The sequence below is a fragment of the Somniosus microcephalus genome, chromosome 3, assembly GCF_052327205.1.
Source record: "Somniosus microcephalus isolate GS21.2 chromosome 3, FLI_Smic_1.0, whole genome shotgun sequence".
In the NCBI taxonomy this organism is placed as follows: domain Eukaryota; kingdom Metazoa; phylum Chordata; class Chondrichthyes; order Squaliformes; family Somniosidae; genus Somniosus; species Somniosus microcephalus.
In genome coordinates, this window is record NC_140989.1 from 47,596,095 (window position 1) to 47,622,243 (window position 26,149).

Consider the following 26,149-nt stretch of genomic DNA (forward strand, 5'->3'; position numbering starts at 1 on the left):
TTTAAGAATAATTTTACATGTCACAATTAGTGATTTCAACTCAGGAAAACACAATTTGTGTTCAGTCAACAAGTATGCACAGAATATTGAGGCTGCAGCAATCCATGATTAGTTTATTTATGTATCTCAGTATCACCATTTAGAATAAGCTCTTAGGGGAAAAAAGCACAGGAAATAAGTTTTATATTGAAATAAGATTTTAAAGTAGCAAAAATGCAATCACTCTATTTCTGAGTTGACTGAATGTACACTTCTTGACCAAATTCAAAAAAGCCTACTGACAAAAAAAATCCTACTATTCTTGTAAATCTGAAGTGAACACATTAGCCCTGCTTCTTGAATCCTGACAAAATTTGGGTGGTGGAGCTAGTTGGGTCTAACAGTTAGGCCCATCCACTTAATTTGAATAGGCTCCCGGCACATGGAAAATGGTGACTTCAAGTTGGAAAATTGGTCCATCCAGCTGCTCTTCAAAGGGTGCTTTGAATCCTTAAAAGGTCGCTCCAGCTGGTAAAGGTGCTGGTTAAAGAAGGGATTAACACAATTGTAATGAAGGATATTAGCTCTGATGAGGTGGAATCTGTATGGGTAGAATTGAGAAATACTAAGGGGGAAAAAACGTTAGTGGGAGTGGTTTATAGACCTCCAAACAGTAAGGCGGAGGTTGGGGATGGCATTAAAAGAGAAATTAAAGAAGCGTGCAATAAGGGCACAGCAGTCATCATGGGTGACTTTAATCTACATATAGATTGGGCCAACCAAATGAGTAACAATACTGTGGAGGAGGAATTCCTGGAGTGTTTACAGGATGGTTTCCTGGACCAATATGTCAAGGAACCAACCAGAGATCAGGCCATCTTAGACTGGGTATTATGTAACGAGAAAGGATTAATTAGCAATCTTGTTGTAAGAGGCCCCTTGGGTCGGAGCGATCATAATATGATCAAATTCTTCATTAAGATGGAGAATGAAGTAGTTGACTCGGAGACTAGGGTCCTCAATTTAAATAAAGGAAACTACGATGGTCTGAGGAGCAAGTTGGGTAGGATTGATTGGGGAATGGCACTCAAAGGGTTGACGGTGGATAGGCAATGGCAAACATTCAAAGACCGAATGGATGAACGACAGAATTTGTTCATCCCAGTTTGGCATAAAAATAAAACAAAAAAGGTGACCCAACTGTGGCTAACAAGGGAAATTAGGGATAGCATAAGGTCCAAGGAGAGGGCATATAAATTGGCCAGAAAAAGCAATAATCCTGAGGATTGGGAGCAGTTTAGGATTCAACAAAGGAGGACAAAGAGATTAATTAAGAAAGGGAAAATAGAGTATGAGAGTAAGCTTTCAGGGAACATAAAAACTGACTGTAAAAGCTTTTATAGATATGTGAAGAGAAAAAGATTGGTGAAGTCAAGCGTAGGTCCCTTGCAGTCAGAATCGGGGGAATTTCTAATGGGGAACAAAGAAATGGCAGACCAACTAAATACATATTTTGGCTCTGTCTTCACAAAGGAGGACACAAATAACCTCCCAGAGATGCCGGGGAACATAGGGGCTGATGAAAGGGTGGAACTGAAAGAAATCAGTATTTGTAGGGAAATGGTGTTAGGAAAATTGATGGGGCTGAAGGCCGATAAATCCCCAGGGCCTGATAATCTACATCCCAGGGTACTTAAGGAAGTGGCCCGAGAAATAGTAGATGCATTCTGGTCATCTTCCAGAACTCGATAGACTCTGGAACGGTACCCATGGATTGGCGGGTACCTAATGTTACCCCACTATTCAAAAAAGGTGGTAGAGAAAAGGCGGGGAATTATAGACCGGTAAGCTTGACATCGGTAGTAGGGAAAATGCTAGAGTCCATTATAAAAGATGTAATAGCAGAGCACTTGGAAAGCAGTGACTGGATCGGACAAAGTCAACATGGATTTACAAAAGGTAAATCATGCTTGACTAATCTACTGGAATCTTTTGAGGATGTAACTGGTAAAATAGATAAGGGAGAACCAGTGGATGTGGTGTATTTGGACTTTCAGAAGGCTTTCGATAAGGTCCCGCATAAGAGATTAGCGTGCAAAATTAAGGCACATGGGATTGGGGGCAAGGTATTGACTTGGATAGAGAACTGGTTGGCGGACAGAAAGCAAAGAGTTGGAATAAACGGGTCGTTTTCCGAGTGGCAGGCAGTGACTAGTGGGGTACCGCAGGGATCGGTCCTAGGACCTCAGCTGTTCACAATATATATTAATGATCTGGACGAGGGAATTGGATGTAATATCTCCAAATTTGCAGACGACACAAAGCTGGGGGGGAGGGTATGCTGTGAGGAGGGTGTCGTGAAACTCCAGCACGATTTGGACAGGTTGGGTGATTGGGCAGAAACATGGCAAATGCACTATAATGTGGATAAATGTGAGGTTATCCACTTTGGTGGCAAAAGCAGGAAGGCAGATTATTATTTGAATGGTAATAGATTGGGAGAAGGGGAAGTGCAAAGAGACCTGGGTGTTCTTGTACACCAGTCGCTGAAGGCAAGCATGCAGGTGCAGCAGGCGGTTAAGAAGGCAAATGGTACGTTGGCCTTTGTAGCAAGAGGGTTCGAGTACAAGAACAAGGATGTCTTGCTGCAGTTGTACAGGGCCTTGGTGAGACCGCACCTTGAGTATTGTGTGCAGTTTTGGTCGCCTTACCTGAGGAAGGACGTTCTTGCCATGGAAGGAGTGCAGCGAAGATTCACCAGGCTGATACCTGGGATGGCAGGAATGACGTATGAGGAGAGATTGTGTCGATTGGGCTTATACTCACTGGAGTTTAGAAGATTGAGAGGGGATCTCATCGAAACCTATAAAATTCTGTCAGGCCTGGACAGACGAGATGCAGGAAGGATGTTTATGATGGCCGGGGAGTCCAGGACCAGGGGTCATAGTCTAAGGATAAGGGGTAAGCCATTTAGGACTGAAATGAGGAGGAATTTCTTCACCCAGAGAGTGGTGAACCTGTGGAATTCTCTGCCACAGAGGGCGGTGGAGGCCAGTTCATTAAATATATTCAAAAAAGAGTTAGATATATTTCTTAAGGCTAAAGGGATCAAGGGATATGGGGAGAAGGCAGGGACAGGGTACTGAATTTGGATGATCAGCCATGATCTCACTGAATGGCGGAGCAGGCTTGAAGTGCCGAATGGCCTACTCCTGCTCCTATCTTCTATGTATCTATGAGACATTTTACAGACTTGTGCAATGATTGCCACGGAGACGACTGCAGCATTTAGTAATGACACCTTTGTCATCCTGTTGCAGGAGGTGGGGTGAAGGAGAGTGGACCTCTTCAGAGCAAAAGGTCCCCTTGCCCCACAAAAGCCTGAGGCTCAGTCTGCCAAGGAGGAGGTTGTAAAATGAGTCAAGTCAACAAACTCTCCAAGGTTAGCTAGGCCTGCTGGTAGATAAAAAAGAATTGCAGTGGCATCAAAAGTGCCAGGGTAAGTGTAAGCATTTTTGCATACATTAGTACTGTTACATTATACACAAGGTGTGGCCCTGATTTCCATTAGCTACACCCTTATGAAAGTTACCTGCCAAGCTAACACACAGTTTTGTTCTATTTTTGCAACACACCTTCATTCCATAGACATGCGACATTGATACTAGAGGCCAACAGTTCCATGTACAGGAAACTTTGTATTATCCGGAGGTTAACTGTCCGGAATGCTCGAGCCACCGGCAAAAATCAGGAGCCGTTTCGTTAGGTTTTCTTTTTTCGTTGCCTTTTTTTTCCACCAGTCAGGCTCTGCAAGGTCTCGCTGAAGCTGTTGCTAAGCTACAGAGACGCTTGCAAGGTACTGCCGACTGTTTAGAAGCTGTGCAACAGGGTTTGTTGCCAGATACGGAGCTCAAAATCTCCGTAGGTTTCAACATCAGCGCTGGTTTGTCCGGCAGTTTTGATGGGACGGCAACAGCTCGGTCCCGTCGGTGCCAGATAGCACAAAGTTTCCTGTACAAAGATTTAGACAAGTCAAACACAAAACAGTTATACCTCGATAACCAATGCAAACTCATGTAAGTACTCACACACACCCATGAGGGAAGTGGTCAGAGCACAGTACTGCCACTTACTGACATCTTCAAAAATGTGCTTTCAAAGAGGTGGCACACATTCCCACTCCAGCCAGGCCCCTGAGAGGAGTGAGGAAGGGCTAAAGAGTAGGCAGCATTGATGTCACTTAAGCTGTTGCAGGGAAATTACATTGTCCTGAACTCAGAGATTCTATCCACAACTATCCCAATGGAGCTGCAACACCCCACAGCAACCTGCAACAAGCGCTACTGTTCCCACTCAGGCACCAGTTCACCACATAAATTCATCTTCCTCATCCAGGTTTTGCAGCACATTTGGAATATCCAAAGAGATTCCTATCCTGCAATCTTGCTTTCCCTATACCTTATGCTCTGTATTAATGGCCAAGCTTGCAGAAAACTGAACCTCGGTAAGATACAGGTTACAGCAAACAGGAACAAATATTCCACAATAAGCAACACAAAAATTCCCAGTCTCAAAATGACACAAAAATTGACAATCAGTAGCTAAATACCACCTCGATTTAGGTACATTTTCCCCAAAGGAAGCCAGACCCATTTCCCAGAAAAGCCACCAAAGTTAGAAAACTGGATATGCTAAAAATGCAGTACGCGAGGTCAAAGGCCTGCAAAAGTAACCTGCGTCACAGGCATGCGCTTGGAAAATTTGGGCTATTATTTATTGTTTTTATTTAAATAGAGTAGAGCGTTACTTTGGAAACAAAGATAAAAGCATGAATGGAAAAAAGGAATTTCTTATCTGGTGGGATAATCACTCAACATAAATACATCTCCTGAATCATCACTACACATTGCAAGAAAGCTGGGTTTTAGTATCCTGACAAGTATATGCTGAGGAACCAGATAAATCCTTAATTTCCTCCTTTAACTCCTTACCAAGGAATCGCCTGAGGGTTTACCTCCCAGCATAGCTCTAGGGATGACTCCACTCACCGAACCGTCTTACACTAACCAGTTCAGATTTACTAACCCTTGATTAGGATACCCTCAAGCTGCTGAGTGAGGGAATGAACTCTTTCTTGCCTAATCATCAAGGAAGGAGCCAGATCACAAGTCATGCACTAAACACTATTACAAATCACAACTTGGGTACATAAATGCTTAGCAGACATGCACAAATATAGTCAGAGTTACCTAGCAGTTGAATAGCAAATCATTAATGGACAGTTAATATAGTAATCTGGGATGTAATGTTTAAGTTATCCACCAGATGGAGCCAAAGATTAAGGGATCATATTCACCAGTGTTTAAGGTAATGTCCTGGTACACCAGTTAGTATGGTAATGTGGCATTGCATTATGGGTATGACTCAGAGGTGAATCCTCCATCTTGGCTCGTGCAGTTAGAAAAACTGTGTTTTGCCTGCAGCCTGTAAGAGCTATGTCTCTCTGCTACACCGTATAATAAACAGTTGGGTTTTCTGCTTAAGATCTCGCTTATCTCAGTTTCAGACCTGACCACTCAGATATCACAGTTAATTAACAAAATAAGTAGCAAATGTAGTCAATTCAATGTATCACTGTAAATCAGTGCTAATGGATGCTCAGTATTAACCAAAACGGTAACCAGAGTCTGAGGTTATAAATTTGAGATTATTTTGAGTAATTCCTCAGATAGCTGACAAGTTAACAGCTTTAAATCTCCAGTCTATCAAATAGCTAAAGTCTCCAGGTGCAATGAACGTTCAGAGCTTACACAACCTCATCCTTACGAATGGGGTGGTTGAGTCAATCTCCTTCCTACCCTCATTCCCGATTTATCTGTTTCACTTGGATCTGTAATTCTGACTGCACCCATTTTACACATCTGACAATATCTAAGCTGGCTTCCTGCTCACATTTCTCGATCTCAGACTACTTGCAATTAAGAGACACTCTTAGCTCTGCCTGTAATAGGCTAGTATAGCCACAACTTACCTTCTAACCTCTGATACTTGGTCCTTAAAAAGGTACCTTGTACGGCAACTGTTCAGGATTCACTAGGAGCTTCTTCCCTGGACCTGAGCCAGGGATAATGACTTTATGACTTAATTGCATAAAAGGCTGCATTAACTATTCATTTCCCAGCACTTGGTTCAACAGCTAAACTCCATAGGGCACTGTCTGGCAGTTTACAGGATCTTATGAATCTCAAAGGCAACCCTTCAGGCAATTTTACATGGCACTGTTCCTACAATGTAATTAGAATTCTGCATTGAGTCACATATGGTAGAATTGCAATTCCCATAAGTATGACATGACTTTTTTGTCAATTTTATCTTTCCAGAAGCTGGTAATTTTGAAGATCTTATTAAATAAGTTAAATTGTGGGACTATGTGATTTAACACATTGGAATACTGAATTTCTTGCCGAGTTCTTAACAACGGCACATATTCTGAAAACAGTAAAACATAAACTTTATTTTTTTCTTCCCCTTACATATTTCTTACCTTCCCTAGAAATCATGATTAAACAACAGAAACAAAACTACAGAAGTAGAACTTAATAAATCTCTGACGTAGCACAACAGTTGAGCAATACATAGAAGCACCTGTTTGAACAGGCCAGAGAACTAAATCATCCCCTGCCAACATGGATTCACCAGGATTACAATTGTCAGCTATGTTCAGATCATGGTGGCGTTTGTTCAGAGAACCAATCTGCTCCAAACCCAGTCCTTGCAGGTCATCAGAGCTAGCCACATTACTTGAAGCTCAAATCATAGCGCATGTGGCTCACCCCCATACCTTGCCCATGCACCGACAAATAAAGACATTTCTGTCTTCATTTTATGTTTTTGAAAAGTTGAAATGAAAGCGACTCTTTCATAATGGAAAACCAGAGGCAATCTGCTTTGTATTCAGAAACCAATTAAGATAAAGTTACTTTGCTGACTGGAACTGCTTATTTGAAACATTACCATATGTGGTTTGACAGATGCAGTTTTATGATATATATTCATGATCAGCTGTGAAGCCCAGTTGGGAGAAAATGTGCAAAAGAAGCCACAATTTTAAACCACCTTGCCTCCAAGAACTGTTAGCATTTCTGCTTCTTCAAAATAAATTGTTTTACTGTAGAATCCACTTATAATGTGGTCTACCCAAGGTTCGATACAGGTTTGGCATAACTTCCCTACTTTCCAATTCTATACCTCGTGCTTGGTTTGCTTTTTTTATGGCCGTGCTAACCTGTGTCGCAACTTTTAGTGATTTGTGTATTTGTACGCCGAGATCCCTTTGTTCCTCTACCCCACCTAGACTCGCACCCTCCAAGTAATAAGTGACCTCCCTATTCTTCCTACCAAAATGTAATAGCTCACATGTTGAACTTCATTTGCCAATTATATGCCCATTCTGCAAGTTTATGAATGTCCTCCTGTAATTTGTTGCAGTCCTCCTCAGTATTCACCATTCCCCCCCCCCGCCACCAATTTGGTGTCATCCGCCAATTTAGAAATTGTGCTTTTGATTCCAAAGTCTAAATCGTTAATATAAATTGTGAACAGCAGTGGTCCCAGCACTGATCCTTGTGGAACACCACTACCCACCTTCTGCCACTGTGAATAGCTACCTTTTACCCCTACTCTCTGCTTTCTGTCTTGAAGCCAGCCAGCAATCCATTCTGCTACTTGTCCCCTGACTCCGCATTCTCTGACGTTGTTCCTCAGTCTATTATGGGGTACTTTATCGAAGGTCTTTTGAAAATCTAGATAAATTACATCTACTGCATTACCATTGTCTACTCTCTCTGTTACCTCTTCAAAAATTCAATGAGGTTGGTCAAGCAAGACTTTCCCTTTTGAAATCCATGCTGACTATTCATTACTATGTTTTTGGTTTCTCGATGTTCTTCTATTTTCTCCTGCAGTAGGGATTCCATTATTTTTCCTGCCACCGATGTTAAATTGACTGGTCTATAATTCCCTGGACATGTTCTATCTCCCTTCTTAAATATCGGTATTACGTTAGCTATCCACCAGTCCTCTGGCACTACACCTTTTTCTAATGAATTATGAAATATGTATAGTAATGCCTCTGCTATCTCGTCCCTAGATTATTTTTAAATGAGTGGATGCAATCCAGGGGTTTTATCCTCTTTGAATTTGATTAGTTTATTTAATATTTCCCCTCTTTTTATTTTAAATGCACTTATCCCATTACTAATCTCATCATCCAATGTCATGTCCACCTGTTCTATTTCCCTGGTAAATACTGAAGCAAAATAATTATTTTATATTTCTGCCATCTCTATATCGTTACCTGTGGTATTATCCTGTCTATCGCTTATTCCCATGCCATCGTTCCTTTTTTTATTGATGCGCCTATAAAATATTTTACTATTTTGTTTTATGTTCCTTGATAATTTAATTTCATAGTTCCTCTTTGCCTTCCAAATTGTTTTTTTGACTTCTCTCCGAATCTCTTCGTATTCTCCCTTATCATGCATGTCTATGTACCTAACGTATGCCCCTTTCCTTACCCTCAATTGTTCCCTTATGGCTTTATTCATCCATGGAGTCTCATTAGTGTTTAGTTTGTTCTTTCCTTTTAGCGGAATATATTGTTCCTGCACTCTGTTGAACACCATTTTAAATGTTTCCCATTGTTGTTCTTCATCGTTGTTTGCCAATATTGTTGCCCATTTTATTTTCCCAAGTCCTTTTCTCAGCCCCTCAAAATCAGCTTTTCTCCAGTCTATTACCCTGGCTTTCATCATACTTATGTCCTTCTCAATTATCATCTTAAAGCGTATTATATTATGGTCACTATTGCCTAGATGTTCCCCTACTTTTACTTCTCCTACCTGCTCTGGTTCATTCACCATTATTAGATAGAATAGTGAATCCTCCCTTGTTGGGCTTTTTACATATTGGGTTAGAAAGGAGTCCTGTACACATTATAGGAACTCCATTCCCTTATCTCCGTTACCTACCTCTTTTGTCCAATTAATATCGGGGTAGTTGAAATACCCCATGATTATTATTCTATCTTTTTTACTCATTTCCCTAATTTGTCTGCATATTTCTTTCTCCACCTTCCTTCCACTATTAGGTGGTCTGTAGAGTACACCTATTAGTGTGATTGATCCTTTATTATCTTTTATCTCTATCCATATGGGTTCTATTTCTGTCTTGCTGATAGCTGCATCACTTTTTTCTACTGCCATTATGTTATCCCTAATAAATACAGCTACTCCACCTCCCCTTTTTCCCTCTCTATCTGGTTATGTTTCTTGTAGATCCCTTCCCCCATCTTACTAGTTTAAAGTCTTTGCCACCTCCCTATCTACCCTTTCTGCTAGGACATGGGTCCCATCCCGGTTCAGGTGGAGCACGTCCCATCAGTACAGCTCCTTCCTGTCCCAGAACAGGTGCCAGTGTCCCATGAAAAGGAACCCCTCTTTCCCACATCAGCTCTTTAGCCACGTGTTAATTCTCCTGATCTGTCTGCTTCTATGCCAATTTGCACGTGTCTGGGGCAATAATCCAGAGATTATTACCCTCGAGGTCCTGCTTTTTAATTTAAATTGCGGTTATCACTCTTCAAATTGTAATTACCAAAACTACATTTCATGCAATGCTGTATTTTTACCAAAGCTTGCAGTGATCACTTTGCAAATTGTCATAGAAACATAGAAGATAGGAGCAGGAGTAGGCCATTCGGCCCCTCGAGCCTGCTCCGCCATTTACTGAGATCATGGCTGATCATCCAAATTCAGTACCCTGTCCCTGCTTTCTCCCCATATCCCTTGATCCCTTTAGCCTTAAGAAATATATCTAACTCCTTCTTGAATATAGTTAATGAATTGCCCTCAGCTGCCTTCTGTGGTAGAGAATTCCACAGGTTCACCACTCTCTGGGTGAAGAAATTCTTCCTCATCTCTGTCCTAATTGGCTTACCCCTTATCCTTAGACTGTGAGCCCTGGTTCTGGACAGCCCGGCCATCGGGAACAACCTTCCTGCATCTAGTCTGTCTAGTCCTGTTAGAATTTTATAAGTTTCAATGAGATCCCCTCTCATTCTTCTAAACTCCAGCGAATATAAGCCCAATCGACCCAATCTCTCCTCATACGTCATTCCTGCCATCCCAGGTATCAGTCTGGTGAATCTTCGCTGCACTCCCTCCATGGCAAGAACATCCTTCCTCAGATAAGGCGACCAAAACTGCACACAATACTCAAGGTGTGGTCTCACCAAGGCCCTGTACAACTGCAGCAAGACATCCTTGCTCCTGTACACGAATCCTCTCGCTATGAAGGCCAACATACCATTTGCCTTCTTAACCGACTGCTGCACCTGCATGCTTACCTTCAGCGACTGGTGCACAAGGACACCCAGGTCTCGTTGCACTTACCCTTCTCCCAATCTATTGCCATTCGGATAATTATCTGCCTTCCTGTTTTTGCCACCAAAGTGGATAACCTCGCATTTATCCACATTATACTGCATCTGCCATGCATCTGCCCAATCACCCAACCTGTCCAAATCATACTGGAGTTTCTCTGCATCCTCCTCACAGCACACACGCCCACCCAGCTTTGTGTCGTCCATTTATTTAATCATGACTGATTGATACAGAGCCCTTGGCAACAATCAGAGTCATATCAAAAGGTCAGTAAAGTTCCAATATTAATTATACGGTCAGAACAAAAACTTGAACTCATTATATTTAAAGTGTACCTTTTTCCTTTTTTGAAAGATTTTTTTTATAGTTGGTAATAATTCATTTTTTATTTCCTTTCACCAATTAGGACCATGCCTTTATTTATGTCACTACTGGTAATTGACTTCACCCTAGGGCCCAACCTTCAGTCACATTTCCTTGTATGTAAACATGATGGCTTAGAAATTCAGTATAGCCACGTTTGGGGCGCTACAGCCGGGCGGCCGCTAAAGTTTGTGCCCGGCGCAACTTCGCGCCACCTTCGCCGATATTCAGTGGCATCGCCCCAAGAGGTTGCTGCTGCGCTAAAACAGGCGATGCACAACTATCATTAGGCGCTAAGCCGGCGGCCCGGGGCGATACCCCCGAGGGCGGGCGCAGCGCAGGTGCGGCAAGTTGCTGATTGACGGCAGACACTCTGGCGCCGGTGAGCTCTTAAAGGGGGAGGGTGGATTTGTTTGCCTGTCACGCCCTGCACACTGCAGCCCTGAAGCAAGGCCTGACCACTGCTGCTTGATCTGTGCAACGCCCAGGACTATGGAGAAGGCCAGGGAGAGAGCGCAGCGCTTCAGCGACGGTGACCTCTGGGTGCTGGTTGGCTCAGTGGAGCGCAGGTGCCATGTTCTGTTCCCTGAAGGTGGCAGGTGGCCGCTGCCCAGCGCCTATATGAAAGCCTGGAGGGAGGTGTCAAACAGGGTGACCTCCAACAGCGTGGTTGCCAGGACTCCTGTGCAATCCCGGAAAAAGTTCAACGACCTCACTCGGGTTGTCAGGGTGAGTACCCTTTCCAGTGTCCTCCTCATCCCTGCATGTGCACCTCAGTTTATGGGCAAAGGGACCTGAAAGCCCTAATGCCCAGCCCTCATCCAGCAGCTATGGGACTGTCATGAAAATCACTTGCACATTCAGCACTTTACACACTGTACAAGCTATTCGACCATGGGAGGCAGTACAGCCAAGATCAGGGCTTCACACTGTAATTAGAGGCCGTCCTTTCTCTTGCAGGCCAAGGTGGCGCACAACCGGAGGCAGCAGCGTGAGACCGGGGGAGGCCCTCCTGACGTCAAAGAGCTCTCCAACCTGGACCAGCATGTGGAGCGCATTATGTCAGGCCAGCTGATTGGCCCCGTCGCCAGTGGAGATGCCGACCCTGTTCTAGGCCCCAATGGTAAGGGCATCACCTTTTTGACCTCTCTCGTTCCACTTGCGCCTCAGAACAGCATCCTTTGCCACTGTCCGACCAATGCAGTGCATAGCAGCACTCATGCCTGCCTCGCTGCCGCCCTGTCCTCACTCTAAAGCAACTCTTGTGCCTCCCTGCTTTCAGATGCTGAATCGCCAGGTGAGGAGGCGGGCCCTCAACCTGGCACTGTGAGTGAATCGGAGGGCGAGGAGGAGGAAGAGGAAGCCGGACCATCAGTGCCACCCTCAGCCGAGGCAGCCCATGGCGATGATGGGGACACGTCTTCTCTAGAGGGGAGCCGGGGGGGGGAAGGGTCAGAGGAGAGTGAAGCTCCGGGGCCCAGCGGCCTGCAGCAACGCGGGAGGGGTGGGGAAGCTCGGCGGACTTCTCCCCGGAGGGTGAGTGCGGCCTCCAGTCCTGCGACGGTGAGCGGAGAGGAGGTGCGGCTCCTAGAGGAAATGGCCGCCCAGGCACACTGAGCTCATGGCTGCAGTGGCAAGGATGCCTGACTCCATAGAGTCACTGTCAAGGAGTGTGCAGGAATTCGGGGCAGCACAGGCGGCTTCTAACCAAGTGCTCAGTCGTGCCGTCCATTCACTGGCTGGTGTCATGCGGACACAGACCAGGGCCACACGGGCACTAACTGCTGCCACCCTCGCTGGATCGGCCAGGCATCGCCAGGGCACTCGCCGCGCCGCAGCAGCCTGTGCTTCAGCAGATTGCTGCGCATGCTGCAGTGCTGGCCCGTGCGAGTGCCACTGTCTCAGGCGACCAGGGAGTACCTGTGATCTGTCAGGTTGGCAGCATTCCTGCAGCCGACACTGCCACTCCTCCATTGCAGCTGCCACCAGCCGCTGGACAGACTGCTGCCGCACAAGCAGAGTTGCAGCAGTCAGCAGCCGGCCCCTCCAAGGCCAGAGCTGGTCCAGGCCGGCCCCCAAGGGCATCTGCCGTCTCGCCATCTGACCCTCAGCAGCCTTCCCCCAGCCTTGCTGCAGCCACTGGGGTCCCATTGAGGAGGAGCTGCAGGGCGGGCAGGGGCCAGTCACGGATGCGAAAGGCATCACCCTCGCAGGGCAAAAAGTAGGTGTGCCCAAATGTTTTGTTTCACATGTAAAGGCCGAGACTGTTCGATTTGTGTTTTTTGGGGGGGCTTCTCTCCATTAGTTTGTAATGTGGGAAGGGCAGAGGTTTCAAAGTAATAAATGTTCTTAAATCGCACTGTCCATGCTTTCTTTTGGAAGTCCTGGTTGCCCTGCTCGGCTGAGGGCTTGTGGAGCGGCTACATTCATCTTGTGCCATTGGCACAAGCCATTCCGAGAGGGGGCCTAGAACCGACGTTCAATAAGCCGCCGACGGGCGGCCCTTGCACTTTCTGCCTCCCTCCTGTGCTGGTCCTCCTCCTCCTCCTCCTCCTCCTCTGGTGGTCCTCCAATGTCTGGTGGCAGTGGCTGAGTCCTGCGGATAGCCAGGTTGTGCAGCATGCAGCACACGACCACGAAATGGGAGACTCGCTCAGGCGAATACTGTAGGGCTCCTCCAGAACGATCCAGACAGCGGAACCGTTGCTTCAGGACGCCGAGTGTTTGCTCAATGATGTTCCTGGTTGCTTGATGGCTGTCATTGTATCCCTCTTCAGCAGGGGTGCTGGGCGCACGGAGCAGGGTCATCAGCCAGGTGCACAAAGGATAGCCTTTGTCCCCGAGAAGCCATCCTCGTGGGTGAGGCTGGGCCTGGAACATGTCTGCCACAGAAGTCTGGCGCAGGATGAAGGCATCGTGGCTGCTGCCTGGAAAGCGGGCATTGACAGCTAGGATGAGCTGCCTGTGGTCACACACCAACTGCACGTTGAGCGAATGGTAGCCCTTCAGGTTGCGGTAATCCTCGGCATTCTCCAGAGGTGCCCGCAAAGCCACATGCGTGCAGTCAATGGCGCCCTGCACCATGGGGAAGCCCGCTAATGCTGCAAAGCCCATTGCACGCTGTTGCTGCTTGACAAGGGCCATGGAGAAGGAGATGAACTGACGTCTCCTTCTGAAAAGGGCATTTGTCACCTGGCGGATGCAGCAATGCACGGCAAACTGGGAGATGTTGGAAATGTCCCCAGTAGCGGATTGGAAGGAGCCGGTGGCATAGAAGTTGAGAGACACCGTCACCTTCACTGCCACCGACAGAGACGTCCTGCTCCTCAGATGTGGCTGCAGATCTCCGCGAAGCAGGTGGCAGATCTCAGTGACCACCGCCCTTCGGAATCGCAGCCTCCGAACACACTGCTCGTCAGACATGTTCAGATATGAGAACTGCTGGCGGTATACCCTGGGTGGGTAAGGCCTCCTTTGCCGACGCCTGTTGCCCCCTCTCCGTCTGGCCATGACTGCCACTCTCTCACGGCGTCTGTGAGCCCTTTGAATGCAATGGAGAAGGCCAACGTTTGCACCCATTGCAGCCCCCATTATATGTTTCCAATCAATGATATGGCTCTGAAGTTAAAGACAAGTGGAAAGCTGTGGCCTGAAGCCACAAGTACCTGTGCGAGTGTTGAGCCAAACCAGAAAGCTCTCTACCTTTGTCTCTCTGCAAAGATCCGTCTCTCACAAAGAAGGAGTGTTGCAAAATGGCTGCCTTTTCTACTGCAGGAGGAGTGCCCTTTAATTTGCGCCCCCCGCGCCCCGCAGCGACTGGGAACCGTTCCCCTCTACCAGTCGCTAGGGGCGCCAGGCGCACAATAGGCTGGCGCCACTGAATTTCCGATTTGGGGCGCACAAAGGGCGTTGCACGATGAAATGACGTCAGGATCTGCACGCGCAGCTGAGCGCACGCAAAGGCTTTGCGCCGCCGTTAAATCTTTACTGAAGTTGGGGAGAGGCGCAGATCGCGCTGCGCCCAGCCGCTAGCCGCCTAGCGCCCCACATCTCCTCCTCCTAAGGCGCTAGCGGCTGGCGCAAACAACTGAATTTCTAGGCCGATGACTCTTACCATTGAATTAAACGGGAGTGTCCATTTTAGCCAGGTTGCCAAAGAGCTGACCAACATCTCATCAAACTTGACTGGACATATACAGCTTACTCTGCACTTATAAGTATTTTATCTGGGTACAAGATGGAAGCATACACCTTTAGCTCGCCTAGGTGCTTCTAAATGCTTATTATAACTCCACAGAGTTCTTTTGATTGTGACAATAATTCAAAAGCACCCCAAACCTTAGAAACCATTCAGCACAGTTGCTTTCCTTGATGACTAGTGGCAGGCAACACAGACCAAAGGACATACTCTGGTGTCACTGTTCGTCCATATTTATACGGAGTTATCATCCATATCATGCTGTTATTGCACCAGTTTATGTATCAGTATGACTCCATAATACAGGATTTACACAAGTTTTACACAATCAGAACAGTAGTCACAATGTACTATGTAAATAGGTCAAAGATATAATCCACCATTGAAAAGACTGAATTAGTTTAGGAAAACACAGTGATTAATGGTCCATTCTTTCACAAAGCTGGTTGTTGAAAAAAAATCACTTACCACAATCTGTAGGCATAGGTGCTGAAACTACAGGGTGGACAACTGGTCGCTCAGAATCTGAGGATACGGTACTATAACTTCCGCTCACAGAGTCCTCATCATTGGAGGGTTCTACAAAAGGGTCTTCTTTTGTCATTTCAATTCTAGCCCCTGTAGAAGATAACACAAGTTTATATCTCCAGTACTATTGTGATCAATTTGTTTAAAAATAAGATATTCCATGATGGCTTGGCTCAGTCACTCACACCATTCCATGTTTTTGATTTGTCCCAGCATCATCATTGAGTATATTCAAGGTTGAGAGAGATAGATTTTTGGACTCTAGGGGAATCATGGGATATGGGGATCAGGCAGGAAAGTGGAATTGAGGTCGAAGATCAGCCATGATCTTATTGAATGGTGGAGCAGGCTCAAAGGGCCAAATGGTCTACTTCTGCTCCTAATTCTTATGTTCTTATATTCTTATATAAGGGCTTCACATTCATTACCATAGTGATGTGAAACAACAATAACAACTTGTATTTATATAGCGCCTTTAACGTAGTAAAACATCAAGGTGCTTCACAGGAGTATTCTAAAACAAAACAAAAATTTGACACCAAGCCATATAAGGAGAAATTAGGGCAGATGACCAAAAGCCTGGTCAGAGGTAGGTTTTAAGGAGCGTCTTAAAGGAGGAAAGAGAGGTAGAGAGGCGGAGAGGTTTAGGCAGGGAATTCCGGAGCTTAGGGCCGAGGCAACAGAAGGCACGGCCACCAATGGTTGAGCGATTATAATCAGGGATGCTCAAGAGGGCAGAATTAGAGGAGTGCAGATAACTCGGGGGGTTGTGGTGCTCGAGGAGATTACAGAGATAGGGAGGAGCGAGGCCATGGAGGGATTTGAAAACAAGGATGAGAATTTTGAAATCGAGGCGTTGCAATTTGGAAGTAGATCACTGTTCCTTCATCGTCGCTGGGTCAAAATCCTGGAACTCCTCCCTAACAGCACTGTGGGAGTACCTTCACCACACGGACAGCAACAGTTGAAGAAGGCAACTCACCACCACCTTCTCAAGGGCAACTAGGGATCAGCAATAAATGCTGGGCTTGCCAGCGACGCCCACATCCCATGAACAAATTTTTTTTAATTCCCCGGCTGCTCCAGTTTTTGTATTGTGAAATATTTATTACTAGTAACCTACAGAATGCCCTTAGAGATAACAAAGATGGGACTCTTCAATGGCCCAGCGAATGTATCCAGAAACTGACTTAGCCATCAAACAGCCCCTACTTTAGGCTGCTTTAAAGGATTTCTGTAGGTTTCTATCAATACTTATGGCTCAACAAGTTTTAGAGAGCAGCTGAGCCATACAGATCAGGAAGGTGCTTGGTTTCATCCCGTCTATGCGGAGTTAACTGATCTCAGCCAACGCAGCATTACAATTGACCTCAGCAGCCCAAGCTTATGGACAGGAAAAAAAAATCAGCCAGGCTTCCCACTCCTGAATGCTATCCAGTGATCCTGGATGGAAATGCTTGTGCATGAACAGAAAAAAATAGCTAAACAAGAATGCCACACAATCAATTAAATAAAAGCTGAAACAACAAATTAACCCTTTAAGTTTAAAAAAGTATACACTTTCAAAATATATACCTTCTCTGTATTTTTTTTCTTTTCTTACCACTCATTTTCTGAACACCATGGGGTCGATTTTCCCGAAGCTGTCGGGAAGAAGGCGGGACTACAACTTTCGGGTTTTAGCCCCGCCTACTTCGACGTGCGGCCAATCCGCGCGATTTTCCCTTGATTGACCTTGTTGAGCCCGCCCAGTGGGCTCAGCAGGTCAATTAAGGGCCACCCGGCAACAGGTGACGTCACAGACTGAAATTTCATCTGTCAAGAGTTCTTGACAGATGAAATATCAGGGTTTCACAGCTGTTTGAAGCTGTGAAACACTGACAGTCCGAGTTCTAAGCTGAGTCCTTCTGCACAGACTCAGTTAGAACTCTCAGCAGCACTCAAAGCTGTCACTTTTCACAGATCGCAGCCGTTCAGCTTTAAGTGCCGGCTGAGTGATGCGCTCCCGACGGCTACAGGAAGAAAGACTGTTAAGGTAAGTACAGGTAAGTAAAAGTTCTTTACACACTTTAGCCACACCAAACACACTTACCTTTGCACTCATGCACCCATCACTCACCTGAACACCGACATCGTGACCCCTTCAACTCCTTCAACTCGACGGCTCGCCTGCTCTAACCTGGCGTTGTTTGGAGCCGTCGGGAATCCCACACGAAACCCCTCAAAATAGGGATTAGACTAAAAACTGCCTGTTCACAGGTAGGTAATTGGCACTAATCCCTTCCCGCCTGGTTTCGGCAGGTCCCGTTGCGGGGCGGGTACCCGCCGCCCCCGAAAGTTGCGTGGAGCGGGGTTTTGGGCGGGATGGTGTCGGGACCCCCAAATTCGAGATTTCAACCCCCCCCACACGCCTGAAACCCCGCCTGACGGCTCCACGAAAATCGACCCCCATATGTTCCTCCCTGTACCATACACCATTTCCCATCCATGAAGATGGAAAGATGAATCACTTCCAAGAATTCTGGCATTCTTGAATTGGCCGTATTTTCCTTCGATGTCCATTGGAGGTGGAGAGCCCAGCAAGTTAGGATTGTGGGGGGCGGTGGGGTGGGAAGAAATTCCATCTTATAATTCTGTACTTACTGTGATACACAGAAACACTAAAAATACTGTAAAAACCACACAACAGCTTACATTTCTTTAGTGGCTTTAAGAGAAAAGCAATCCAAGGTGCTTTGCAGAATGGGGGAGAAAAACAAAGATTAAAAAATGGAACATATGGTAACCACGGTGGGAGTTAGCAGTACTGGATAAGGAGAGTAGGGTTTAGCTGCCCTCGGGATGGTCCTGGGCTTTGACAGCATTAGGATGGGTCTGTAGGGAGTTGGCAGCATTGTACAATTCTTTGGTCTGGCATCCCTGCAGAGGGGGACTCTGGGCTTTGGCAGAACTGTGAAGGGAGAATCCAAGGTTTGACAGAAGTGAGTAAAATGTGGGATTTGGCCTCAGTCTGACAAAAATAAGTCTGGGCTTAGGCTTTTTGGCCCAGAAATTGCAGGAATGACTCATCTCGCAGCGAGCGGTGTGAATTGGATTTTTTACCTCACCCTTCGGATCGCACAATATTTGCGCTGCAAATGCAAATTGATAATGGCGCAGTTATATCAACGTCGCATCTGGAACCTCATTAACGTCGTGCCCAATGGTCTATCTCCTTAACCAAGGAAACAAAAGGATAGAGAAAGAAACAGAGCAAATGACGGAGATGGAAATAGGGTGAATTAGAGTCAAAATAGCAGTAATGCCAAGTCCACCGTCTCATAAATCAAGAGATAAAATTTTTTAAATCATGGCCGGAATTTTCTGGGGTCCATGCAGGCGCGATCAGAGGTGAGTCGGGTGGGAAATTTGGAAAAAGTCGGAGTGGGTCGGGAACCCGCCGTCATCCCGCCCCCACGCGCCCTTCCCTCGGGCACGTTTACCGGTGTGGCAGCGATCTGACCGGCAGAGGCAGGAGACCTAATTGAAATCATTATCAACTTGTTGTCAGACACTTAAGAGCCTTTTTCCCCACTACCATTCAAATTTCCCTGCATGGCCACAGGATTCACGCAGCTCGGGAACCATGTCTGTCAACCCGAGACGGGAGTTGAGTGACCACTGATCCAGCTGATTACTTGACAGCATCAAATGTACTATAAAAGCTCTGACCTCACAGCTGATCACTTTCCTCAGGCAGAAGCTGTTGCTGACTACACTGCCAGCACGGATTTAACTTTCTGCAGGCTGCAAGTGTTTCCAGCAAAGTCTCCATCCAGTGTCACCTCACTGGAAGAACCTCTCTCACCACTGACAGATTGCTTCTATCAACTCTAATTGACCTGCCATCTATTCCATCAGCATGGGTGCATTTTATACTGTCTCACCTTGGTCCTCAGAATCTGACCATGATGAGCCCCACCACCACCACCACCTTCCCCGCAACCATCTGATGCTGCACAGGACAGAGGGCATCAGCACCCGAGCACACTGCTGCTCGGGAGGCCTGGGATGGCCTCATCATGTCTGGATTTACTTAACTTTATGCAGTACACCCATATGGCTGCCACATGCTGCACCAGGTTGGCACCACCTCACAGCAACATCATAAAGGATCCCGACAATAACCAAGCCATTCCTTTCACACTGACCACCATTGCTGGAAGTTCCGTTATGCCTCACCATTCACTGCAACTCACTAAGCCACTTCCAAAGGTGCACACCAATTTCTCCACGTGGTGAAAATAAAGATTTTAATGGTTGACAATACATTAAAGGAAACTTGCCATTAACATTGATTAAAACACCCAAGTGGCTACCCTTGTGAATCTACTTGTGTCATCTTTCTCTTCCACGTGCTTCTACGAGGTGCTACCCCTATGGCTTCAGCAGAGGTAGAGGCCTGCTCACTTCCCTGCTGCGACTGCTTAGACATCCTCTGGGTTTTGGCACCTGTGATGGCCCCACCAAAGCCTGCTCCTCCTGCGGCAGACTCGGCCATCGTGATCCGAGGAGCCATCTGGAGCTCTGACTGAGGGGGTGGCAACAGGGGAGAAGTGTAAACGCTTTGAGAGGAGCCCACACTTCCCTCTCCCCATTATCCCACTCATGGGCCACCGGCACTTCCCTGCTAGCAAGATGCTGGAGAGCGCCTTGCTGCACATCAGTGGGGCCATGCGGACCCATGTCTATGCCGACATCCTTCCTGGACAGGAGGTCTATGAGCCTCTGCCATCTATTCTCCATAGATAGTCATCTATTCTCCATAGAGACCAGGGCCTAGAAATTCAGTATAGCCACGTTTGGGGCGCTACAGCCGGGCGGCCGCTAAAGTTTGCGCCCGGCGCAACTTCATGCCACCTTCGCCGATATTCAGTGGCATCGCCCCAAGAGGTTGCTGCTGCGCTAAAACAGGCGATGCACGACTATCATTAGGCGCTAAGCCGGCGGCCCGGGGCGATACCCCCGAGGGTGGGCGCAGCGCAGGTGCGGCGAGTTGCTGATTGACGGCAGACACTCTGGCGCCGGCGAGCTCTTAAAGGGGGAGGGTGGATTTGTTTGCCTGCCACGCCCTGCACACTGCAGCCCTGAAGCAAGGCCTGACCACTGCTGCTTGATCTGTACAACGCCCAGGACTATGGAGAAGGCCAACGTTTGCACCCATTGCAGCCCCCATTATATGTTTCCAATCAATGCTATGACACTGAAGTTAAAGACAAGTGCAAAGCTGTGGCCTGAAGCCACAAGTACCTGTGCGAGTGTTGAGCCAAACCAGAAAGCTCTCTACCTTTGTCTCTCTGCAAAGATCCATCTCTCACAAAGGAGTGTTGCAAAATGGCTGCCATTTCTACTGCAGGAGGAGTGCCCTTTAATTTGCGCCCCCCGCGCCCCGCAGCGACTGGGAACCGTTCCCCTCTACCAGTCGCTAGAGGCGCCAGGCGCACAATAGGCCGGCGCCACTGAATTTCTGGTTTGGGGCGCACAAAGGGCGTTGCACGATGAAATGACGTCAGGATCTGCGCGCGCAGCTGAGCGCGCACAAAGGCTTTGCGCCGCCGCTAAATCTTTACTGAAGTTGGGGAGAGGCGCAGATCGCGCTGCGCCCGGCCGCTAGCCGCCTAGCGCCCCACATCTCCTCCTCCTAAGGCGCTAGCGGCTGGTGCAAACAACTGAATTTCTAGGCCCATGTGCTCCTGTGAGTGGCGCATTAGCTGCTCCATGCAAGTGTCCATCCTATCCATGGAACTGCCTACAGTCACCATCACCTGCGACACGGTGGTGCTCCTGTTGGAGATGGACTCCTCCATTGAACATCTGCAGACATCGCGCTCGCAAAACCTGTCAGAGCCATCTGCACTTCTTCCTGCACCTCCAGGATCGCCCTCTTTCTGGATGGCCTCAGAAGCTCAGCGACTACATGCAGCCGAACTGAGCTGGGAGTATCCTGCGCCCTCCGGCGAGGAGTCTCAACTACTATCCCTGTCTCCAGCATCTGCTTTTGCTCACTTGTGACTTGTGACGGACCCTGTGACAGCACTACTCTATCTCACATTGGACCCACCAAGGTGTGCATCTCTGCGCTGGTGCTGGGTGCGCTCATGTCTGGTGACGCTGCACCCTCAGAGGCTGGAGGCTCCTCTGAGGAGTTGTCTTCCTCTTCCTCCTGGACAGTGGAGGGGGGGGTGCTCTTGATGGACCTGTGAGAGAGTAAAGAGATGTGTTAGATATGCCATATGAAGAATGGGTACAGATACCATTATGCACACGATGACCACTCAGTGGCTGATGACATCAGTCCCCATATGAGTGACTGATGTATGCCGTGTAGCTGTATGATACGTAATTCTGTCACCAGATTGCTGAGATGTCCCTCTCTCCGTCTCCCACCTCCAGCTGCTCGGCCACTCCCGAGACTTCCAACGTAGCCTCCTCTGCTGTTGAGGGTGGCAAATAATGGAGGCCCGCCTCCAGTTCTCTCCCTCTCCCTCTTATTGTGGGCTCTGTTCTCCAGCAAGGAGGGAAAAAGAGAGAATGTTGAGTGAGAGTGATGGAATGAGTGTAAGGAATGGATGGGTTACATCTTTAGAGGGAGACCATGATGGATTGGGAGGGCAATGCCAAGTGGCCTCCTTGCGTGTTGTTAGTTGGTATAATTGCATTAGGATGAGGCTGGATGTGAGGGGTGGCTAGTGAGATGGAGATATGATAATGTAGATAGCAAGAGAGGGTTGGGTAGATGTGCAAGGTATGTTGGTGTAAGGATGTGCAGGAGTAGGGTTAGAAAGGCAGAGTGATGGGGATGTGATGAGAGGCACAGCAGGATAAAGTTGAGTGTGATTTTGTATTCACCTTTCCAAATCTAATGCGATCATTGAAACATTTGCTGCACTGTACCCAGGTCCTCCTGAACACATCCCTGCTGTTGGCTTCCACTGCAATTTAGAGCCAAGCTCTTTTTGTCTCCTGGGGAGGTCTCTTCCACCCACTGGAAGGGAAGAGGACCTCCCTGCATGCAATGACTCCCTCCACAAGCATATGGAGGGAATCATCGGAGAACCCGGGTGCAGCTCTGTCTCTGTGCAGCCATCTCTCCAGCTGTTTGGAGCAATGTAAATCTCCAGTGTGCTGCCTGCACACTCCTAGATGAACCTTCAAATGCAATGTGTCCATGGCTCCTTTAAATATACTGGCTGAAAACGTGTCATGGATGACGTCATCAGACCCACACCATTTAATTGGGCCGGGTAACGCTAAGGGCAGGCTTAATAGGCGCCATTATCGCAAAGTCGATTTCTGCAGCAGGATGGAAGCAACAACTGGGTCGCAACCCGCCATACGGACTGCCCACTCCCGACCAGGTACAGAAAATTCCGGCCCATATGTTGCATTTTTTTCCCCCAAACCCGACCCCTCGCTGACTTTTGCTCCTGGACAGGAAGCTCATTCAGCCATCACTAACCGAGTACTGACATAAGAACATAAGAAATAGGAGCAGGAATAGGTGGATCAGTTGCATCACTCACAGGTCGGCGTCACTTTGCTTTTGACCATTACTCTTTCCGGAACATAGACCGTTACTCTTTCCGGGACATAACCTCCTCCAGCCTTACAATCCTCCGAGATCTCTGCACCCTTCCAATTCGGACCTCTTGCGCATTCCCGATTTTAATCGCTCCACCATTGACGGCCGTGCCTTCAGCTGCCTAGGCCCCAAGCTCTGGAATTCCTCTCCGCCTCTCTCTCCTCCTCTAAGACGCTCCTTAAAACCTACCTCTTTGACCAAGCTTTTGGTCACCTGCCCTAATATCTCCTTGTGTGGCTCGGTGTCAAATTTTGTTTGATAATCGCTCCTGTGAAGTGCCTTGGGTTTCACTACTTTAAAGGCGCTATATAAATGCAAGTTGTTGGTGTTGCGGTTATCAACTTCTAGCCAATTAATTTCCTTCTTTGAGGTAACATAACCTGTAAGCCAGGTTCAACACTCTTCAATGTACCAGTGTAATTAATCCACAACAGACCAGGAGAGATTGAAATTAGGTGATTAGGTGTTAAAATGGCTGTTAATTTATTGGAACATGGTTTGTGGTACCAATGACATGGGTAGAAAGAGGGATGAAGTCCAGCAACAAGAATTTAGGGAGCTAGGTAGCAAATTAAAAAGCAGGACCTCAAAGGTTGTAATCTCTGGATTACTCCCGGTGCCACGTGCTAGTGAGTATAGGAATAGGAAGATAGAGCAGATGAATGCGTGGCTAAAGAGTTGGTGCAGGAGGGAGGGCTTTAGTTTCATGGATCACTGGGTCTGTTTCTGGGGAAGGTGGGACCTGTACAAGTCTGACAGGTTGCACTTGAACCGGAACGGGACCAACATCCTTGCGGGGAGGTTTGCTAGTACTGTTGGGGGGGGGGTTTAAACTAACTTGGCAGGGGGGTGGGATACAGAGTGGAGCTATAGTAGGGGATAGTGCACAGCCAAATATAGAGGAAAAAAACAAGTCAGCCTGGAAGGCAGAGCAAATATGTAATGGCACAAGGGAGTATGGCAAGGCTGGATGGCATTTATTTAATGCAAGGAGTCTTGCGAGTAAGGCAGATGAATTGAAGGTGTTGATGAACACATGGGAATATGATATTGTTGCTATCACAGAGACATGGTTGAGGGAGGGGCAGGACTGGCAGCTCAATATTCCGGGGTATAGAATCTTCAGGCGAGACAGAGGGAGGTGTAAAAGAGGAGGGGGTGTCGCAATATTAATCAAGGAGTCAATTACTGATGTAAGGAGGGATGATATCTTAGCAGGTTCCTCTAATGAGGCCATATGGGTAGAACTTAAAAACAAAAAGGGGGCAAGCACTTTGCTGGGAGTGCACTATAGGCCCCCAAACTTTCAGGGGGAGATAGAGGAACAGATATGTAGGCAAATCTCAGAGAAATGTAGAAATAATAGGGTAATAATAGTAGGGGATTTCAACTTCCCCAATATTAACTGGGATAGTCAGAGTGTAAAAGGCTTAGAGGGTGTGGAATTTTTAAAGTGCATCCAGGAGAGCTTTTTGAGCCAGCATGTAGAAAGTCCTACAAGAGAGGGGACGGTACTGGGCCTAATTCTAGGGAATGTGGCCAGGCAAGTGGTAGAAGTGTCAGTAGGAGAGCATTTTGGTGACAGTGACCATAATTCGGTGAGATTTAAGGTAGTCATGGAAAAGGACAAAGATGGACCGGAAATAAAGGGTCTAAATTGGGGGAAAGCCGATTTTAATATGATAAGGCAGGATCTGGCCAAAGTGGACTGGGATCAGCGACTTGTAGGAAAATCCACATCAGAGCAGTGCGAGTCTTTCAGAATGGAAAGAGAGAGAGTACAACGCCAACATGTTCCCGTAAAGGTCAAGGGTGGGACCAACAAGCCCAGGGAACCTTGGATCTCAAGGGATATACAAGAGTGGATTAAGAAAAAAAGGGAGGCTTTTGGCAGATACAAAGGACTAAAAACAATGGAAGCCCTAGAGGAGGAGTATAGAAAGTGCAGGGGGATACTTAAAAAATAAATTAGGAGAGCGAAGAGGGGGCATGAAAAAACACTGGCGAGCAAAATAAAGGGAAATCCCAAGGTGTTTTATAAGTATATTAAGGGCAAGAGGATAACCAGGGAAAGAGTAGGGACCAAAGTGGCAATCTGTGTGTAGAGCCAGAAGATGTAGGTGAGGTTTTAAATTAATATTTTGCATCTGTGTTCACTATGGAGAAGGACGATGTAGGCATAGAAATCAGGCAGGGGGATTGTGATATACTTGAACAAACTAGTATTGAGAGGGAGGAGGTACCAGCGGTTTTAGTGGACTTAAAAGTGGATAAATCCCCACGCCCAGGTGAGATGTATCCCAGGCTGCTGTGTGAGGCAAGGGAGGAGATTGCAGGGGCTCTGACACAAATTCTCAGAACCTCTCTGGCCACAGGGGAGGTGCCAGAGGACTGGAGAACAGCTAACGTAGTACCATTATTCAAGGAGGGTAGTAGGGATAAACCAGGGAATTACAGGCCAGTGAGCCTAACATCAGTGGTAGGGAAATTATTGGAAAAAATTCTGAGGGACAGAATTAGTCTCCACTTGGAGAGGCAAGGATCAATCAAGGATAGTCAGCATGGCTTTATCAGGGGGAGATCATGTCTGACCAACTTGATTGAATTTTTCGAGGGGGTGTCTAGGTGTGTGGATGAGGGCAGTGCAGTTGATGACTTCAGTAAGGCTTTTGACATAGTCCCACATGGCAGACTGGTCAAGAAGGTAAGAGCCCATGGGATCCAGAGCAATTTGGTACATTGGATCCAAAATTGGCTTAGTGGCAGGAGGCAGAGGGTAATGGTCGAAGGTTGTTTTTGTGACTGGAAGCCTGTGTCCAGTGGTGTACCGCAGGCATTGGTGTTGGGTCCTTTGCTGTTTGTAGTGTACATTAATGTAGACATCGACGACGAAGTCCAACACCGCCTTCAGTGTGCCAGAGCAGCCTTTGGTCGCCTGAGGAAGAGAGTGTTTGAAGTCCAGGACCTCAAACCTGGCACTAAGCTCATGGTCTACAGAGCAGCAGTGATACCCGCCCT

General features: G+C 47.1%; 1 protein-coding gene across 8 annotated transcripts in view; it reads right to left on the reverse strand.

Annotated features, from left to right (window-relative positions):
- LOC147121022 (CAP-Gly domain-containing linker protein 4-like) overlaps positions 1–26,149 on the reverse strand; it is a 457,143-nt gene that overhangs the window by 373,646 nt on the left and 57,348 nt on the right. For all 8 annotated transcript variants that reach the window (XM_085980323.1, XM_085980320.1, XM_085980321.1 and 5 more), the window contains one exon: positions 15,451–15,600. In XM_085980323.1, coding sequence (XP_085836449.1) covers positions 15,451–15,586 — 136 coding nt within the window. In that variant the 5' untranslated portion in view covers positions 15,587–15,600. The remainder of the gene's footprint in view (positions 1–15,450; positions 15,601–26,149) is intronic.